Below are 20388 nucleotides of genomic sequence, written 5' to 3' on the forward strand. Positions count from 1 at the left end.
GCATTCCTGGCTCCTTACCACTAATCTTCCACCAGATACTAGGTCATATGTAGAAGACCTCTCCTTCGATGGCCCTGGTCTTTTTAACAGCACCACAGACACCATATTACAGGATATGGATAAGAGCATAAAAGCTTCTCACACTCTTGGAGTTTCATCTTCTACGAGGCAGCAATATTGGCCTCGTCCTTGGTCTAGACCCTGGCAAAAACGCACTCCAAACCATCAATCTCCTGACCGGCTATGGAGGCCACGTATATCTTCCAGTGGTTAGAAGCCCACATTTCAAAAACCCAGATTTGGGTCGGGAGAACAGTCTTCCCGCAATAAGCAGCCAAAGTCCTCCAAGCAGGGTTTTTGACTTCCTTACCTCCAAGTCAAATCCAACCCGTCTAACCCCCTTTCTCCAAACCTGGTGTCACATCACCACAGACGAATGGGTGCTGTCCATCCTAACCCATGGCTACTGCATAGAATTTCTCCAGAACCCCATTACTCCTGTTTTCGTCTCCACACCCCCTTCTTCGGCCCTCCTCGAAGAGGTGTCTGTCCTTCTGCAGAAGGGAGCCATCGAGCAGGTGCCACTACACTACGGGGCAAGGGATTCTATTCCCACTATTTCACCGTCCTGAAGCGAGATGGAGGCGTTCGACCAATCTTAGACCTACGGGCGCTAAACAGCTTTGTCAAATACCACCGCTTCCGCATGGTGTCCCTGCAGCAGATTCTGCCACTTCTACAAAAGAACGTCTGGATGGCCACTCTCGACCTCCAAGACGCATACTTCCACCTCACTATCCACCCGTCCGACCGCCAATACCTACGCTTCACTATTGGTCAACATCATTACCAATATACAGCCCTGCCATTCGGCCTTTCAATTATGCCAAGAGTCTTCACAAAGACGATGGTGGTGGTCGCAGCCTTCCTCCGTCTCAAGGGTATCGCCATCTACCCGTACATCGACGATTGGCTCTTGGTAGCGACTTCCAGGGACGATCTAGTCTCAAACATCAAGACGCTAGTCCTCCTGGAAAACCTAGGTCTACAAGTAAACCTGGAAAAATCTCAACTTCGACCGGTCCAGAAAATACAGTACATCGGTGCGTTCCTGGACTCCACAGCTTGCAGAGCCTACCTGCTACAAAACAGAGCAGCCGACATCATAGATCTTGCCACTGTCATGCATATTCGACCCTCGGTAACGGCTTTCCAAATACAGAGGCTCCTTGGTCTGATGGCTGCTACCACGTCCGTCTTGGTTTTCGCCAGGCTGAAAATGCGTGTCTTACAACTTTGGTTTATTCACAGAGAGAGACACACACACCACCCTCCTATTCCCACCTGTCAAAGTACGGGACTCTTTACTTTGGTGGACTGTCCCTTCCAACCTATTCCAGAGAGCACCCTTCCATCTTCCATCACCCCAAATTACCCTAACTACAGACACTTCTCTCTCGGGCTGGGGCGCCCACATGATGGGACTTTGTGTCAGGGACAAATGGGACACTCAGAAACGAAAATGGCACATAAATTTTCTGGAACTGCTTGCAATACAGTTTGCGGTCACCAGTTTCCTGCCCCTGATCGAAGGGAAATGTGTCACTGTCCTCACGGACAATACTACTGCCCTCAGCTATGTGAACAGGCAAGGGGGCACAGTCTCCCAATGTCTCTGCGACCTTGCCCTCCGGCTATGGCACTTCTGCATTGCCCACAACATCTTCTTAGTCGCCACGCACATACCGGGCCATATGAATGTGCAGGCAGACCACCTGAGTCGGGCAGGACTCAGTCTGCACGAGTGGGAATTGAACCCAACTTACCTTCTCCCACTCTTCCGCAGGTGTGGGGTTCCCCAAATAGATGTTTTTGCCACCAGAGCGAACAAAAAGTGCCCTCTATTCTGCAGCCGAGGTGACAGGGACCCACAGTCTCTAGGGGACGGTCTCCTCTATCCGTGGTCCAGAGGGTTTCTCTACCTCTTCCCTCCGCTGCTCCTGCTTCTGAGAGTGGTCCGCAAAATCATCACCGACAGAGCGGACTGCATCCTCATAACCCCTTGGTGGCCGCGGCAACCATGGTTCTCAACCATCCTCCACCTGTCAGTGGGGGTCTACCACCAATTTACTCCGGCACAGGACCTCCAGTTCCTATCCGAGTCCCCTCTCCTATACCACGATGTGCCATGAATGAAGTTGACAGCCTGGAGAGTAGCATCAACAGCTTTTGCACCCGCATAGCAAATGTCTTGCTAAACTCCAGAAAGTCCACTACGCGAAAGTCGTATCATTATAAGTGGCAAAAATTCTGTTCCTACTTGGGTGACGATGCCCCTTGAGCCACCTCTGCAGGTCTCGAGAAAGTTTTCAAATTCCTCCTGTCTCTCGCTGACTCGGGACTTCCACATTTCTCGTTAACGGTTTATTTGGCCGCACTTTCGGCCTACCATGTTCAAGTTGAGGGATGCACACTGTTCTCGCATCCAGTTTCTAAACATTTTTTGAAGGAACTGTTGCACCTCTACCCTCCCATCAAAACTCCTGTCGTCCCCTGGGACCTTCCCCTGGTCCTTCGCCAACTCACCAGGAAACCTTTTGAGTTGCTCGCAAATTGCGACCTAAAATTCCTGTCGTGGAAAACGGCCTTTCTGGTTGCTGTCACTTCAGCAAGGCGAGTTGAAGTGGCAAAAGTTCTGTTCCACCTTGGGTGATGATATCCCTCGAGCCACCTCTGCAGGTCTCGAGAATGTTTTTCAATTCCTTCTGTCTCTCGCTGACTCGGGATTTTCTCACTCCTCGTTAAAGGTTTACTTGACCGCACTTTCGGCCTACCATGTTAAGTTGAGGGATGCACACTGTTCTCGCACCCACTTTCTAAACGTTTTTTGAAGGGACTGTTGCACCTCTACCCTCCCATCAAAACTCCTGTCGTCCCCTAGGACCTTCCCCTGGTCCTTCACAGCCGGAAGGACCCAAGCCTGGGCCGGGAGAGGACGTCGATTCCGTACCAGAACTAAGCGCCAGCAGAAACAACAGCCTCTGCATAGCCGGGATGAAGCCAAGCCGAAGAATACCTGCCTCCACCAGGGTGCCGGTAGGATGTCCCCCCCCCTCCTACTAATGTGGCCAAGAAGTTAGGGATATAAACTGTGACTAGCACCCTCAATGTAAACCGCCCAGAGACCCCCACGGGGGTTAGGGCGGTATATCAAGCCGAACAAATAAACAAATAAATAAATAAATAAATAAATAGAACCAGTCCAACGAGTCGTGACTCTCAACTTTTCGTCTCCTATGCACCAGCAAGGCTGGGCACTCGCATCACGGCTCAGCGCCCATCAAGATGGATTGCGAGATTCATCCGCCTCTGCTACCTTATCTCCAAGCAGCCATTGCCTGGCCCCATCAGGACTCATTCAACCAGAGCTGTTGCAGCCTCAGCTGCCTTCCTACAGGGAGTTCCCCTAATGGACATTTGCAGAGCCACTACGTGGGCTATGCCTAACACATTCATAACGCACTATGCCCTAGACGTCCGTAAGAACTCTTGTACCAACATGGGACATCACATTTTATCCTCGGCTACGCAGTAAAAGACCTGCCAGCACCCTCTTCCAGGTAGGCCACTGCTTGCTAATCTCCCATGGGTGTGAAGCACAGAGACCACGTCGAAGATAAACTGGTTGTTTACCTGTAACTGGTGATCTTCGAGTGGTCATCTGTGCATTCACACCACCCGCCCTCCTTCCCCGCTGCTGTCAGCTTCTACATTTTCCATAGGGGTTGATTTGTGGCGGTTCGAAGGAACTGGCGGGATGTCCACGCCCACCCCTCTGGGCATGCGTGGTGGGGTTCCTGCGCATGCCTGAGGTCTGGGTGCGAAAATCCGTTAAGAGCTTGCTACAATGCCGATCGATCCAGCGCATGCGCACTGTATCCCATGGGTGTGAATGCACAGATGACCACTCGAAGATCACCAGTTACAGGTAAGCAACCTGTTTTTTCATTTGATCTTTATCCCGCCCCTCCCCCAACAGTCAGGGGTCGGGTTGGTGAACAACATAGATGCAAAACATAAATAAAAATACAAATATTGTATAAACAATTTAATACACTGGCAGTCTGGCATGAGGATCAGAGGAGCCGAGAAAAGGCCAAGTAAGGAATGCCTGGAGGAATAATTTCGTCTTACAGGCCATGTGGAATCTAGACAGGTCCCCCAGGCCCCGAGTCATCTCAGGCAAGCGCGTTCCACCAGGCTGGGGTCACGATCGAAAAAGCCCTTGTTCTGCTCGAGGTTAAACGTGCTGCCCTAGAGTCAGTCCGAACCAGAAGCCCCCGTGAAGCAGAAGGCGAGCCCTGCAAGCGGGTCATAACAGGAAAATTCCTTTTGCGGGGCCGGGGAAATGTGGGCAGTAGCCAAAAGCGCTGGAAACTTGGATGCCAGCGCAATGCAGTGGTTAAAATGTTGGACTGAGATCCGGGAGACCAAAGTCCCAATCCCCGCTCTGCCACGGAAGCTCGCTGGGTGATCTGGGGCCAGTCTCTCCACCTAGCCTACCTCGCAGGGTCATTTTGAGGATAAACCAGCAGAGAGGAGAGTGGGGTAAGCGACTTTGAGTCCCCATTAGGGAGGAGGTTTCCTCGACGGAATGCCCGGTGGAATAATCCCATTTTATAGGCCCTGTGGAACCTAGTCAGGCCCCGCAGGCCACAAGTCTCCTCAGGCAGAACGTGGCTGCTGTAACATGTAGGTTGGCCTTTAGTATGGTAGCCCTGTAAAACAGACATGGTAGATATACAAGGCGCACGACTCCTGTCAGCCTCCCTTAAATTTGTTTGAGGCTGGAGGCTGTTAAAACGTATCGTTCCATTAGCTAGCCCAGTCTAAAATGCTCCATCCCCATGTATACTGATTGCCCCATTTATTCTAAAAGAATAATTGAAGGGGAAAGTTGCCACTTCCTTCCCATCAACTTACCACCAAATGTAGATGTGGGGAGTAACTCTGAGATTTGTATTCTGTTTCGTTTTAAGAGCAGTAGACACTCATACATATGAGTGGGTCATACAAAAAAAGAAAAAAAAAGAGTTCCATGTACTGCTTACTGAGCTAATATACGTGAAGCACTTTGAACACTGTAGGCAGTGCACTATAATCAGCTGATCAAAACACCAAGGGGATGGAGTTCCCCAGAGAGGGCAATAGAGACAGCCACGCCAGGCGCCAGATTTCCACCACGTTGTCCATAGCAGACTCCAGTTTCTTCGTTTATGAAAAATGCAGTTCCCCAAAGAAAGCTGCCGTCTTTAGAAACACGAAAAACTGCGCGTTAAGAAACTGGCAGCCACACTATAGAAGCAGAAGGTAGAAGAAGAGACTGGATTTAAGTCTCAGAGCGGCTTACAAACTCCTTTCCCTTCCCCTCCCCACAACAGACACCATGTGAGGTAGGTGGGGCTGAGAGAGTTCTGAGAGAAACTGCCATTTTTTCAAGAACAGCTCTTATCAGAACTAGGGCTTGCCCAAGGTCATCCAGCCAGGTGCAAGTGGAGGAGTTGGGGAATCAAACCCAGTTCTCCCAGATTAGAGTCCGCGCACTTAACCACTACACCAAACTGGTGTAGTTCCAGAGGACAGCCATGTTGGTCTGCAGTAAAAGAGCTGGGTTCGAGTCCAGGAGCACCCTTAGGTACCAACCAGGTTTTTCAGGGCATGAGCTTTTGAGAGTCGGAGCTCCCTTCGTCAGATACAAGAAGGAATAGAGATCCAGTTCCTACTCGCCTCTGACGAAGGGAGTATTGAGCCTCGAAAGCTCTTGCCCTGTTGAAGAATCTGGTTGGTACCTAAGGGTGCTCCTGGCCTGAAGCTGAACTGCTCACCTTCCTGCTTTGGTGCAGTGTACAGATTGGGGGAAGGGGGGGGGAGCATCAGCCTGGGATTTGTCACATGGTGGGAGGCCCAGAGGAAAAATCCAGGCCATGACCTCTGTATCTTTACAGTTCCTAGATCTCAACGAGCTGAAAAAGGTCGGTGCTGGCCAGGAAGCAAAAAGACGACGGAAGACTTTAGGTTGGTATACACCTTTAAACAATTTCGACTTTCCCCGTAGGTACCCCAGAGAGCACTACAGCCAGGGTCCCATAATCGATTGACCTTCCAATCCAAGGACGCCAGGCTTTTTATTACCAGGGCCAGGGCCTTTTCAGTGGCAGCTCCATACTGGTGGAATGAGCTCCTGGAGGAGATCAGGGCCCTGCGGGACCTTTTACAGTTTGCAGGGCCTGTAAGATGGAGCTCTTCCACCAGGCTTTCAACTAAGGAGCCGCCGCCACCACTACCATCAACAATCTTAATAATAGAGCCCTGGCCCTTGGCTTTGACATCTATAGCCTGTGCTGCCGCTCATGGTAGGAAGATCAATGAGCAGAACAGGTGTTAGATCTTATATGCACCCATACAGAATGCCATCGTCAACGTAATCAGTTAAATTCTGCCAGCACTTTATGTAATTGAACTGTTTGAACTGAATTGTTTTCGATATTTTTATGTAGATTTTAATTGTTATTTATGCACTAAATCGTGTTGAGCCACCCTGAGCCTGCTTTGCGTGGAGGGTGGGGTACAAATCAATCAATCAAACAAATAAAAATATTTAGTCAGTGGGTATTTGGGCACCTCCATCCCTTTGTGTCTGCCTCTGCTCATTAAAGCCAGGGTGAATGAGGGGATGAGGAATCGGTGCTCTTCCTTTTGATAAGCTTGAGAGAATAACACTTTCTGGTGGAGGGGATGTTGTCCCGGGTTCAATCCCCGCTGTCTCCAGCTAAAAGTACCAGGCAGTACGGGTGATGTGGAAGACCCCTGCCAGAGACCCCGGAGAGCCACTGCCCGTCTGAGTAGCCAGAGCTGACCTCGATGGGCCAAGGGTCTGACTCGGTGAAAGGCAGCTTCATGTGTTGGTGTGGGACATGGTCACAGATGGGAAAGAGAAGAGGGACAGCTGTTCAGAGAATGGGATCCGGGAAAGGGGGGCGTGGCCTTGTGTCTTCTTCATTATTGCACGTGGAGAGAGATGTGCAAAAAAAAAATTGTTGCCTCTTCCCTTGATGGGACCCAAATAGGTTTTTAATTAAAGAGAGTTTTTTTGTCTGATAAAGGCCTTGTACTTAGACATGCCTAGCAGGAGGGGGGAAAAAAGTGTCTACATTCTCTGTGTGAGTGTAAAAATGAACTGGTAGGAACAGAAAGACTGCATGTAAGTTTGCGTGTTTGCAGGCAAAGTGGCAGATAACGGGGTCCTTCCTGTTGACAACATGACATTTTAAAACGTCGCAATGATTGCTGCGTGTTTCTGTCAATTGAATAGATACAGAAGTGGCGGAGAAGCCGGCGAAAGAGGAGACCGTTTTTGAAAATGCCACTCCAGATTACGCTGCTGGGCTTGTGTCTACTCAGGTGGGATTTTCACTCACATTAATATCTAGCATGCTCATCACGCTTGACATTTCTAGTGAAGCACAGCTTGTACTCTGTATGAACAAAGTAAACACGCCTCTACTCCAGGGGTGACCAAACTTGCTTAACGCAAGAGCCACACCAAATAAACGTCAGATGTTTGAGAGCCACGAGACACAAACAAATCTCACACACACGTTTTTATTGGAAAATATGCAAATTTGCTTTTTAGTACCATTAAATGAGACTGCCAAAAATAAAAACAAAAGGGGTAAAGATATTGATAATGTCCAATGATATTTGTTTGCTAATGGTATTTATTTGTCAGAGAGAAAGAGAGAGAGAGAGGTGGAAAGAAAGAAGAATAAAGAAAGAAACTAAGGGGGGGGGGGGGGAGGAAGAGAGACATAGAGAAAGAGAGAGAGCAAATAGACGGGGAGCCTGCCGGAAGCCTCACAGTATGTGTGAAAGAGCGACGTGCGGCTCCCGAGCCACAGTTTGGCCACCCCTGCTCTAGTAAAGGTAGCGGTTTCCCTTGCTCGAAAGCCAGTCGAATCCGACTCTAGGAATCCGGTGCTCATCTATGTTTCTAAGCTGAAGAGCCAGCGCTGTCCGAAGACGTTTTCGTGGTCATGTGACCGGCATGACTAGACGCCGAGGCGCACGGAATGCTGTTACCGTCCCACCAGAGTTTCTTGCTTTCGAACTGCTAGGTTGGCAGGAGCTGGGGCCAGAGACGGGAGCTCACTCCGTCACGTGGCACTCAGGTCTCGAACTGCTGAACTACTGACCTTCCAGTCTGCAGTTCAGTGTCTTAACCACTTGAGCCACCGCAGCCCCTACCCTTGCTCTACTCCCACACTATTTACTTATCATACTTACATTTTTTTTCTTACGTTATTTATAGTCTGCCTTTCTCACTGGAACTTAAGGCGGATTACGTAGATACAGAAATCAGTACAGTCAACAGGTCAGAGTCAAAGCACAGCAGAAGCATGATCATGACACATGAAACAAAAGCAAACGTCATGTCGTAGGGTCTAGCTTGTAGCAACCCCCCAGGGAGTCTCGTCTGCAATCCCTGGCTCTTTCTGAACTGATTGGTATTGTTACACAGCATCCTTATTTCCTGAGCAAGCAGCAGAGGAGATTGTATAATTCAGCTTGGCCTAGCTTTTCTCCTAACACAGCCAGAATGCAAGGTGGGTAACTGTTAGGGATTTTAGGTCAAAGCAGAGAGAATAAATGCAACAGGACACTTGTATCAGCTTTTAAACAAGACACTTTACTTCACTAATGAGGGAAGGGTCCCTGGGAAGTACTACAAACAACAAGCAACAAACAATACAGCACACAGTCTAATATAGCCAAGAACAACAAAACAACTGTGAGCTGAAATACCCGCAAGTATAAATGTACAAAAAGAGCCTTCAATAAAGTGAACAGAAACATATAATTAGCAATATCAGTAACAAATATTACATATGGGAATGAAAAATCCACACAATCCTTGAAGGGAAACAGTCAAGTCCAGAGAAGATATCCAACACTTTTCCTAGGTAGTTTATAGTGTTTTAGACTCCTGGTCCTTCCTGAGGAACAAAGAACTATAGGAGTCTGAAACACTATAAACTACCTAGGAAAAGTAGGAAGGAGGGGAATATGGGTATTTGTTGACTGAAAGTAAATGTTAAGCATGCTATTATACCCAAAAAAAAAATTTTTTTTGCAAAAAAAAAAAAGAACTATAGAAGTACAAAATTGTAAAAGTATAAAATACAGCAATGCTTTATAACAATATAGCTTCTAAACAATGATGCTTAATAACAATATATAATCACTGTTACACAGAGTCTCATGTATCTTACCAACATAAGAAGTCTCATGCCAGTTTCTTAACAGGATGATGCTATTCAACTTCTCTGTAAAAGAGAGTAACTCCTTAGAATAAAGAATATAAATACATAGCATAATATATGGACCAAAGCCGCCAGTATATACTCACTTATGGGCTAGGTCTCCTAAGTTTTAATATGCACCTCTAGGGTTGCTTCTATGTGAACAGGACCAAACATGCCTCAAAGTATCCGGCCTACTGGGACAGCTTTATGAAACCACATTGATTGCAGCTGATAGTATCCTGATTAGTTTTAAAGTTATAGAACCTCTTATTGTAAAAATACTAAAGTACTAGGAGTTGCCAACTCCAGGTGGAACATTCCATCCCTCAAATTCCTAAGTATTATGCTATGTATTTATATTCTTTATTCTGAGGAGTTACTCTTTTACAGAGAAGTTGAATATAGTTTAAATTGGATCATTACCCAGAGAGGGGGGACCATCCCAGACCGGCGTCCCTGTTAATTGGGGGAAGGACAGCCCTGCTCGGTAGCGACCACAGATGCAAGTTCATCATGTTATCGCCTGCTTTGAGTGCTGCCGAAATAAATTTGCCAAGAGCCAAAGTGGTAGACCTGCTGTTCCCAGAGAAAATATGAACCAGGCAGCAGTGGTAGGAGCAGGCAGGGGGTGTTATAAGGAAGAGGGTGATCGCAGAGGCTCTTGTTCTACAGGAAATTCTGCAGGACAGTTGTCATAAACTGGGGAGGGCGTGTGGCTCAGCGGAAGCTCCTCTGCTCGGCACGCAGAAGGTCCCAGGTTCAATTCCTGGCATCTCCACTTAAAAGGATCTGGCAGTTGGTGATGTGAAGGACCCCTGCCTGAGACCCTGGAGAGCTACTGCCAGTCCGAGTAGGCAATACTGACCTTGATGGATCAAGGGTCTGATTCAGCAAAAGGCAGTTTTATATGTACATTTTTATAAAGTCCCATAAATAAAGTCCCATCAGTTTGGTGTAATGGTTAAGTGCACGGACTCTAATCTGGGAGAACCGGGTTTGATTCCCCACTCCTCCACTTGCACCTGCTGATGTGACCTTGGGTCAGTCACAAGCTCTGGCACAGCTGTCCTTGAAAAAGAGCAGTTTCTGTCAGAGCTCTCTTAGCCCCACCCACCTCACAGGGTGTCTGTTGTGGGGAGGGGAAGGGAAAGGAGTTTGTAAGCCGCTCTGAGACTCCAAGTGAAGGGCGGGGTATAAATCCAATCTCCTCTTCTTCTTCATCATCTTGGGATCAAGGATACTTTCTTTACATTTGCATCTAGAATGGCCAGATTTGCCCTGCTTCATCGTTTGGCTCTCTTATTTGAATGCTAAAATTTCTCTTTAAGTTTTCCTCCAGTATAACAGTCTGGAGGTACAAAGTCTGAGTCCGGTGGGAACTTTAAGACTTACAAAGTTAATTCTGGGTTATAAGCGTTTGTGAGCATGCGTACGAAAGCTTATGCCCAGAATTAAACTTTGTGGGTCTTCGAGGTGCCACCAGACTCAAACGTCGGTCTGTTGCTTCAGACCAACATGGCTACTCACCTGAATCAGTCTATAGGTACGTGAGAGCTTGGGTCACCTGTGTCAAGTGGTGCCCCTTCAGTTCCACAGTTAACACTTCACTGTGTGCTCCTGCTTGTTCATATTCTTGATCATGGACATGTATTAAGAAATGTGCTGTGACTGTCCATGAATCGGAATTAGATCTGCGAGAAACGTTTTGTAGATTGACTTTTTTTGGGGTAGGAACCTTTTTCTGCTTTGCCCTTTGTGTTCTTGATTCTCGGTCCCAGCAACGGCGGCATTTGGTCGGTGGTGTCTCCTTAGCACTACCTGGATGGTTGAAGCTAGGAAACCGGGCCTGAAACGGCCGTGAAAGTTCAGGTGTGCTTGCAATCGCGTGAGCTTATGTCAGGTTGGCACTGGTGTTGGTGCCCTATGCCCTATGGCAGGGGTGGCGAACAAGTTCGACAAAAAGAGCCAAAATTTTAAACTGTAAGAGTCAGAGAGCCACACCACGCAGTGGCTCGGGGCAGCGGGGGGGGGAGGGAGAGAGGAGAGCCCTCCCCGCGCTTGGAAATCCTGCAGGGGACCATTGCCGGGGGAGAGGGGGGGTCTGCCCCGCCAGGTAGCCTCCGGAGCCCCTCTCTCCGTGCTCTGGGGGAGCCCTCTCGGTGGCCAGCCCCGCGCCCGCCCGCCGGCCAGGCCGACTCTGCCCTCCCCCTTCCCCCTCCTCCTACCCCCCCGCCTGCCGAGTTGCTGCCGCTCCGAGAAACTTGCCGCTCGGAAGGACCCCGCCGCGCTTCTTGCCGCCCCGAGCGAGGCCAGCGCGCCGCAGCCAAGGTAAGGCGCCCGGCGGGAGCGCACCGCCCTGCGCCAAGGAAGCGCTCCCGGCGAGCCCTCGCCTTTCCTCCGGCCGACGATCCTGGGGCGCGCCCAGCCCGGGCTTCTGGCTTCGCGCCGGGCGCAGCGCCTCCGGGCAGAGCGCAGCGTCCTCGGCCTCGGAGAGCCGCCCCGGCTCGCCTGCGGCCGAAAGACGCCCTCTCCCCGGAATGTGTCGCTTGGAAGCCGCCGAGGAAGCGCCGGGCAAAGAGCCGCATTCATTTTGGCCGGGAGCCGCATGCGGCTCGAGAGCCGCGTGTTCGCCACCCCTGCCCTATGTCAAGGGTTCCCTCTAAGCTGTGGAGTCCTGTGAGCAAAAATTCTACTTTGTTGAGCTACCGGCATTAAAGTGGTGAGCGAGAGATTTGGCTGGTGCATGAATTAGTTTGCTCTGGAGCCATCCTTCCTGAGCCAAGGCAAACGTGTGAGCCGGAGGCTAAAAAAACTGCAAGCTGGCTCACACTAACGCAGCTTAGAGGGAACACTCATCCCCCGACCCTTCTGAGCCCTTGGGCACCTTCTGACACCTTTTCTGACACAGGGGGGTGGGCGCAACCACAAGATGGCTGCTGCAGTAGGCAGAGCCAGCCACACAGAGGAAGCTCAAGTACAGGGGAGGAGAGGGGTAATTTTAAGGATACACCGAGAAAGACGAGGGAGAGAGACGGCCGCCAACAGTATGGTGGCAATTGCTTTGCTGAAGCAACACAACGTCAGTTTGAAAAGCTAACCTAGAGGAGTGAAATGTATCCCTGTTCTAAGGCCATCCATGCTGCCTTTGCAGAAACTCGGCACGCTGAATAATGAGCCCGCCCTGGCCTCGACGAGCTACCTGCCCGCTGCGCCCAGCGTCGTGCCATCTTCCTCTTACGTTCCAAGTACGGAGACGCAAACAGGTAAGTCCTGGCTTTTGCTAGCCGTGCCTCTCCGGGGCCTTCCTCAGCAGAAGGTCCTTGCCTGTCTAAATCTACTGGGGTCAAACTCAAGATTGCGGGGTTGGCATTAAGCAACTCCCTGCGTTGCTGCGAACACATCCTGAGCTTGAGTCTGCGAAACCACTGGTATTAGAAGTGGGGTTTTTTTTTTATTAAAATGTCTGTGTGAAATGTGTGTCAGGTTGGAGCTGGTCACCTGCAGTAACTTTTAAAGCTGACTTGCATTTGACAATAAAACCCAAACTTCTGAGCCCAGGGCATCACTTTTGGAAGTGCCCCTGTGGATAAAGCTGGAGAACATAAGAGAAGCCAATGTTGGATCAGGCCAGTGGCCCATCCTGTCCAACACTCTGGGTCACACAGTGGCCAAAAACCAGGTGCCTTCAGGAGGTCCACCAGCAGGGCCAGAACTCCAGAAGCCCCCCCCCACTGTAGCCCCCCAAGCACCAAGAACACAAAGCATTGCTGCCCCAGACAGAGTGTTCCATCTAGACCTATCTAAGAGCCACTCATGGACCTCTGCTGCTCATAAGAACATAAGAGGAGCCATACTGGATCAGGCCAATGGCCCCTCCAGTCCAGCACTGTGTGTCACAGTGGCCAAAACCTAGGTGCCCTCAGGAGGTCCTCCAGCAGGGCCAGAAGCCCCTCCCACTGTAGCCTCCTAAGAACCCAGAATACAGAACATCACTGCCCCAGACATACTGCTCCCTCTGTACTTTGAAGCACAATCAAAAGCTGCAGTTGAAATGTGTGAAACTCCAGTAGAGTCCTATGGTTGGATTTACATACGGCCGCTGTATTTCAGACTTATTTGTGGGTTGCAGAGAGTTTTCAGAGGAAGCTCCAAGTACAGTACACGACCGTAGTCTCACCTAGATGTGATCAGAGCAGGGATTCCTCACACCAGTGTTCCCTCTAAGCTGAGTCAGTGTGAGCTAGCTCACACTGACTCAGCTTAGAGGGAACATTGCCTCACACCAAAGCGTATTTCAAGGAATGGCCATAGCACGGTGGAAACGCTGAAGTGGCCCACCTATTTCCTTTAATCATGTATCTTGGTCTCTTGGCTTTTGCAATGGGGACACCATTGTGCGCCGTTATTAGTACATAAAATTAAAGTATCTCCAGGACTCTCTGAAGATTATTGTTTGCACCTTTGGTTATTTCCCATCATTGGGGTTAGAGCTCTTCTGGGGAGAGTAAGCAGGGGTTTCAAGTGTGAAAGAAGTCACCAGTTTGGAGTCACTCTAAGACTGGTTCCGCTGGCCAAGTGGGGCTTTCCCTGCTTGCTAAGCCGCACATCTCATAGGTTCCCTTTCTGCAGAAATGTTCTACAATCATTTAATCACTCTGGATCTAGGGGGTGTCCTTCCAAGCCAGTGGCAGACTGGCCACGAATATCGCACCTCTTAAGTCCGACTTTCTAAGCTCTTAAGTCCCCTAAGCATTTGCATGCCTGGAAGGAGGAAAGAGAAGGAAAAAGCAAACGTGAAGAAGACCCAACCGGCACAGTGTGTTTGTACAAGAGAATGATAACCCAGCTCTGCCTTTCTCTCCCACCGAATTCCAAGGGTGATGCTCTGGACACAGTAGTTGGAATCAGTAATGGGCCGAATGAGCGTGAAGCAGCTGAAACGTAATCCTGACAAGAGAGAGGTGCTTTGGGTTGTTAGGAAGGCAGGCCAGGGTCTTCAGATCTGTCTTGAATGGGGTTATACTCCCCTTGAAAAGCCAAGTTTGCCACTTGGGATTGCTACTCACCCCAGCGATGACCTTAGAAGACCAGGTGGCTGTGGTGATCCAGAGTTCTTTGGCTGGTGTGTCGACTTCCTGGTCCGTCAGATCTAGCCACATTGATCCATACCTTAGTTACGTCTAGACTGGACTACTGCAATGCGCTCTACTTGGGGCTACCCTTGAAGAGTGTTTCAGTGTTGCCGCTAATGCAAGACTCTGCAGCTAGACTGTTGGTCAGGGCCAGCTATTGGGAACATGTGATATTACAACCGTTACCCTGGCTCTCCTGAGCCCAGGGCAAGATGTTGTCTTTGACCTTGAAAGCTCTACTTGGCTGGGGATCAGGGAGTCTCCCAGATGTTCCTGCCAGGGAGTTCCGATCACAGGGGGAGACCCTCCCGACTGCCCCATCACTCAGAGCAGCTCGTTTGGTGGGCACGCCCCACGATTATGGAACAACTTCACTAGGGAGGTGCGCCTGGTCCCCCCCCCCCCCTTTTCGCTTTCGATCTTTAGGATGCAGCTGAAGTCGGTTTTATTTAGGACTGCATTTGACTGAATTACTTTAACTATTGGCAGTCCTAACTAATGCTCCCTCTAAGCTGTGGAGTCTGTTGAGCAAAAATTCTACTTTGTTGAGCTACCGGCGTTAAAGTGGTGAGTGAGCGATTCGGCTACGGCATAAATTAGTTTGCTCTGGAACCACCCTTCCTGAGCTGAGGCAAAACTGTGTGAGCTGGAGGCTAAAAAACTGTGAGCTAGCTCACGCTAACTCAGCGTAGAGGGAACATTGGTCCTAACTGGAATGTTTAAATTCTGACTTTTTAATGGTTTTTTAATAATTGTTAGTTTTCTTTTGTTTTTAATAAGCATTTTATTTGTATCACAAGCTGCCTTGGGGGTCTGCAAGGGAGAAAGGCAGCCGATAACATGTTTTAAATAGATAAGCTGAGCCTTTTCCAGTGGCTGCTCCCGGGCATTGGAATTCCTTCCCACAAGGTGCAACTGGCACCATCCCTATAAGTTTTCTGAACTGAATTCAAGACATGGATATGCTTTTTACAAATTCTGAGCAAGCAGTCTAATCGAAGGGTCCCCCACAAGTCTGCGGGCACCACGCGGCCTGCCAAGACCTTTCCTGGCACCCACCAAGTGGACGGGGGGGGGGGGGGGGGGGGGGCCCCCTACGCCCAGCGAGGTCTCCGATTGGCTACTGGAGATCTGATTGGCTGGTTGGATTTTTAATAACCTTTCTTTGGTCTCAGCTGCCACCACAGCACAAGGATTTTCACCGTATAACCCAAGGGGAGACACAGCAGCCATTTTGTGGCTGGCTTCACCTGCCGCGGTGGCCATTTTGTGACTGGTCCCGCCATGCTTTGGCAGGTGCCTGCAGGTTCCAAAAGGCTGGGGGCCCCTGATCTAAACACTAAAAAGAAGTTTTTATTTCCCTTTACCAAGATATGTCACATGTTGGCAAAAGAATAGAGTGACAGAGCTAACCGAATCAGATGGGGAGAAAATTTGGGCTTCACCTTCAAATACATAAAGAATTTTGTGTATTAAATAGCAATATTATAAAATGTTTTCAAATTTGTATCTAAGTCCATCTAAGCTTAAACCAATTTTTAAAACTGCTAGCCCGAATTGTTGGAGGAAATGTAGAATGAAAGGAACCCCTTCCCATATCTGATGGGATTGCCCAGTTATTCAGGACTTTTGGAGGGAAATTTATGAGGAGAGTCTCAAAATTGTTAAGGGTTCCTTTCCTTATAATGTTGATGTGTTGCTGTTTGATATTTGGCATGATTGTATGCTGACAAAAGAATATATAACTGATTTCAATATTATTGGCAGCGGCAAGGCTATTAATAGCTAAACACTGGAAATCGGATACACCACCTACGAAGATGCAATGGTATAATAAAATATGGGAGATGTATGTAATGTGTAGAATAACAAACAATTCCTTCTTTGAGGAAAATGTTATAAATATATGGAAAGCTAGTCAGGTGGGATATGGTGATAGAATATCTCGTGCAATAATATTATCCCAAATAGGAAGGACTAAGATCTGTTCCTGAATTAACTGAGTTAAAAAAATTGTTACTTCCCCTTCGCTTTTCTCCGATCATAAATAAGTTCTTAATTTTAACTTCTCAATTTTAAATTTTTATATTATGTGTATTAAAGTATTGTATATTTTATATATTTTGTTCTGGTTAATCAATAAAATAATTAAAAACAAACAAAACACTAAAAAAAGCTCAGGAGTTTGCATGAAACAGTGGCAAAAAAACCCAACACCCCCCATTTCAGGGCAGTTAGGCTGCTTTCTAAAGACCTTTCTGGAAGGCTTTTAAACTGGCTTAAAATCGGAGACTGCGCTTCATGTTTATAACGCTAGAGGGGTTTCTTTTAAGTGAATCGAAATCGTATTATGATTTTACAACAACCTGTTTTGCATTTTCGCTTGTCTTGAGGATCCATTGGGCTGAAAAGCAGCTTATAAACAGTTGGGATAAAATAAACGGTAAGGGCAAGAGGCCGAGGGAGAAGGCCCCAGACTGTCATCATGAGGACCTTTTGCTCACTTATTCAGTATTCGTGGGGAGGATGCAGGGATGGGGGTTGAGCAGGGGAGCCCAAAGTCACTCTCACCGTCAGTTCCTGATAACCCCCTGTTGCTCTCCACAGCTGGATCGGCCCGTGAACCCTTGCCAGCTAAAGAAGAGCCTGCCCCGCCTCCTGCGAGTGCCGTCCCCGCTCAGTTCAAGCAGAGGACACCCATGTACAACAGCAACACCAACGCAGCCGTGGCCACGCCCACCTCTCCTGTGACGCCTCCAGTTACGGCTCCGGCAGTGCCAGCGCCCCAGGCGGCTCCGCAGACTCAACAGGCAGCACCCAAAAAAAGCCTCTCTCTAAGCGTAAGCACGTGGTGTTTCCCTGGGCAATAACTTAAGAACATCGGAAAGGCCCTGCTGGATCACGCCAGTGGTCCATCCAGTCCATCATCTCATCTCACGCAGTAGCTATCCAGTTGGTCTGAAGGGCCAACAACAGGGCAGAGAGGCTGTGGCCTTCCCCTGATGAGAACATCAGAAGAGCCCTGCTGGGTGAGATCAGTGGTCCATCTAGTCCAGCATCCTGTCTCACACAAGGGCCAACCAGTTCCTCTGGAGGGCCAGCCACAGGGCATAGAGGCCAAGGTCTTTACCTGATAAGAACCTAAGAAGAGCCCTGCTGGATCAGACCAGTGGTCCATCCAGTCCCGTATCCTGTCTCACACAGTGGTCAACCAGTTCCTCTGGAAGTCCAAGAACAGGACATAGAGGCCAAGGCCTTCCCTGATGTTGCCTCCTGACTTCGGAATTCAGAGGTTGAGTGCTTCTGAATGTGGAGGTTCCCCTCAGCCATCATGCTAGTAGCCTTTGATAGACTTCTCTTCCATGAATCTGTGTAATCCCCTTTTAAAGCTGTCTGTGCCTGTGGCCATCACCACCCCCTCTGGCAGCGAATTCCACATTTTAATCACTCTGTGTGAAAATGTACTCTGGCCATCTTTACTTGGAATCCTTCCAGTTGTGGCCAAGCATTTGAGTTCTTGGTCTCTTTGCTTTAACCCCCCCCCCCAAAAAAAATAACCCAACAACAACAAACCAACCAGTTGTAGTAATGCAGAATGAAAGTTGAAACTTTTACTAAAAATATTCCCTGCTAATGTATAATGTGACAACCTTTGTAGTTTATGCGCCTGTGATGATTGGATTGCACTGGGGCAGGTCTGTGTCCTCTTCGGGCAGGTTCTGTTCTTTTTTCCATTGGAGAAAAGAAGGATACGTAGGAGAGAATCGTTTTCTTGTTTTACTTTGCTTTTTTCGGAGGACCAAGAAATGTCGGCTTGGGTTCTTAAATGGGTGAAAGGGTGCCCGTATTTTTTTAAAAAGCCAGCAGAAGGTGTGATAAATGGAGCATACCCTGCCTTTCACCCCAGTTGAGACCCAAAGCGGCTGCAGGATTAATCTGAAGTGTAAGGACAGCGTGATAAGAATTGAAACCCTGTGAAGGCCTAGGGAATGCCCTAGGAAAGTTGGATTTTGCTGCTCTAAAAATCAGATTGTGAGATTTGTTTGTTCACTGACTTACTGTCCCGTCCCCCCCGGATGTTCTCTCTTGCAGAAGAAACAAACCTATGCCGTGCAAGAAATGTTCAAGACAGCCAACAAAGTGACCAGGCCAGAGAAGGCACTTATCCTGGGATTCATGGCGGGATCGAGAGGCAAGTATTCAGAACCCTGTTTCTTTTGTTGTGACCGTCAGAGCCAAACAGTGGAGCGTGCAGGCCAACCGGAGCGGAAGGATGAGCGGATTGTCAGAGAACTCAAGGACGAAGCTAGAAACGATTTTTCGGCACTTGCTTCACCCATCCTAAGAGGAGGGGCCTCCTTGTGTGAGTCCCTGATTGGATGTGTGTATTTCAGCAAAGAACGTAAAGAACTTGTGTCTACGCGAGTAGGCCCCGATGAGTGTCCTGTGGCAGCCGTCTTGGACTGTTTGCTGTATCTGGAGTCCCAAGTCTGGGCTTCCAACATCTTGTGGCCATCTTGGGTCACTGCCATCAGATCTTATTCAATTCATTTATTTACAGTCAGTGACACTCAGCAACCATTTACATATAGTTAAAACAGTCCCCTCCCCTCCCCTCCCCACAACAGACACTGTGATGTAGGTGGGGCTGAGAGAATTGCTCTTTTGAGAACTGCTCCTGAGAGAACAGCTCTGAAAGAACTTACGACTGACCCAAGGTCACACCAGGTCCAGCAGCTGCATGTGGAGGAGGAGTGGGGAATCAAACCCAGTTGTCCCCGATTGGAGTCCGCACTTGTAACCACGGCACCAAACTGGCTGTTCAGGGAGAATACCTGTTTTTTTCTGGGCTTTCACATCTCTGGAGGTGAAGTGTGACTGCAACAGTCAATTCCAGTGCTCTTCAAAAATTGCCTTTGCCCGGGGGGTGGTGGTGGTGGTGGTGTTTTCTAGTGGGGGTGCCTTCCCATCCCATTGGGGGCCGAACTGCATTCTCCTTTGCTGAGTCTCTTTTGGCTTTTTGCCTCTGCAGAGAACCCTTGCCAGGACCAGGGGGACATCATCCAGATCAAGCTGAGCGAGCACACGGAAGTGGTGCCCACGGGCGATGGCACCGGGAGCACCACCATGCTGGTCGATACGGTCTTCGAAATGAACTACGCCACCGGCCAGTGGGCCAGGCTAAAGAAGTACAAGCCCATCACCAACGTCTCCTAAGCGGCTGCCGCAGCCAGATGTTGGCCAGACGGACCAGCGCTCAAGCCAGCGCCTCCCATCGCGCGTCGGCCTGGCAGACCAACATTCCTGTGAAGGCTCTCTCTGAACCATCAATGCCTAGCTGTGGTTGGCTCGAATAGCAGAACAAAGATCAAAATGGCTATGCTTGCTTTTTTTGTTGTTTAAGGGTGTGAGTGTGTGTGTTGGGGGCGGGCTCCAAGAGTCATTTGAGGTGGCTGAATGAGCAGAGGGTTCGGTGCGCCCACCGCCTCCGCAGGAAACTCACCTCCAGAACCTTCGGGGGGGGGGGGGGGGGGGAAGGGGGGGAAGGAGAAGGACGGGTTTTTCACAGTAGCTCTATGCACGGTTGAGTCCAGCCTTGGTTTGGCCACTGCCGCGTAGTTGTGTAGTCTTCTGTAGTTTGCCGGATGAGACAAATGTATCGTTGGATCCCTCCCACCCCTACCCCGGGTAGTGATTTTACACCAGTGATTGGGAAGACAAGGGGGTCCCTGTAATTTGCATAAAACCGTGGGGGGGGGGGGGGGGGCGGGGGGAACACGCTTTTCACGATGCTCGGTGGCAAATCCTTCTTTCCTGCCAGATGACACAGCGGGTCAGCCAGCTCCCTCTTCCCTAGCCCGTGCGCTTGACATCACACGGGAGTTACCCAGCTT

The 20388-nt window shown here is 49.3% G+C and overlaps 1 protein-coding gene across 1 annotated transcript in view; it reads left to right on the forward strand.

Annotated features, from left to right (window-relative positions):
• Positions 1-20011, forward strand: part of NELFA (negative elongation factor complex member A) — a 53099-nt gene extending 33088 nt beyond the window's left edge. Inside the window, exons 6-11 of the mRNA XM_015424919.1 lie at positions 6006-6075; positions 7373-7461; positions 12514-12625; positions 17102-17334; positions 18587-18686; positions 19527-20011. Coding sequence (XP_015280405.1) covers positions 6006-6075; positions 7373-7461; positions 12514-12625; positions 17102-17334; positions 18587-18686; positions 19527-19711 — 789 coding nt within the window. The 3' untranslated portion in view covers positions 19712-20011. The remainder of the gene's footprint in view (positions 1-6005; positions 6076-7372; positions 7462-12513; positions 12626-17101; positions 17335-18586; positions 18687-19526) is intronic.
• Positions 20012-20388: the final 377 nt, after the last annotated feature.

Source organism: Gekko japonicus, unplaced genomic scaffold, assembly GCF_001447785.1.
Source record: "Gekko japonicus isolate JY-2015 unplaced genomic scaffold, Gekko_japonicus_V1.1 scaffold1478, whole genome shotgun sequence".
In the NCBI taxonomy this organism is placed as follows: Eukaryota; Metazoa; Chordata; class Lepidosauria; order Squamata; family Gekkonidae; genus Gekko; species Gekko japonicus.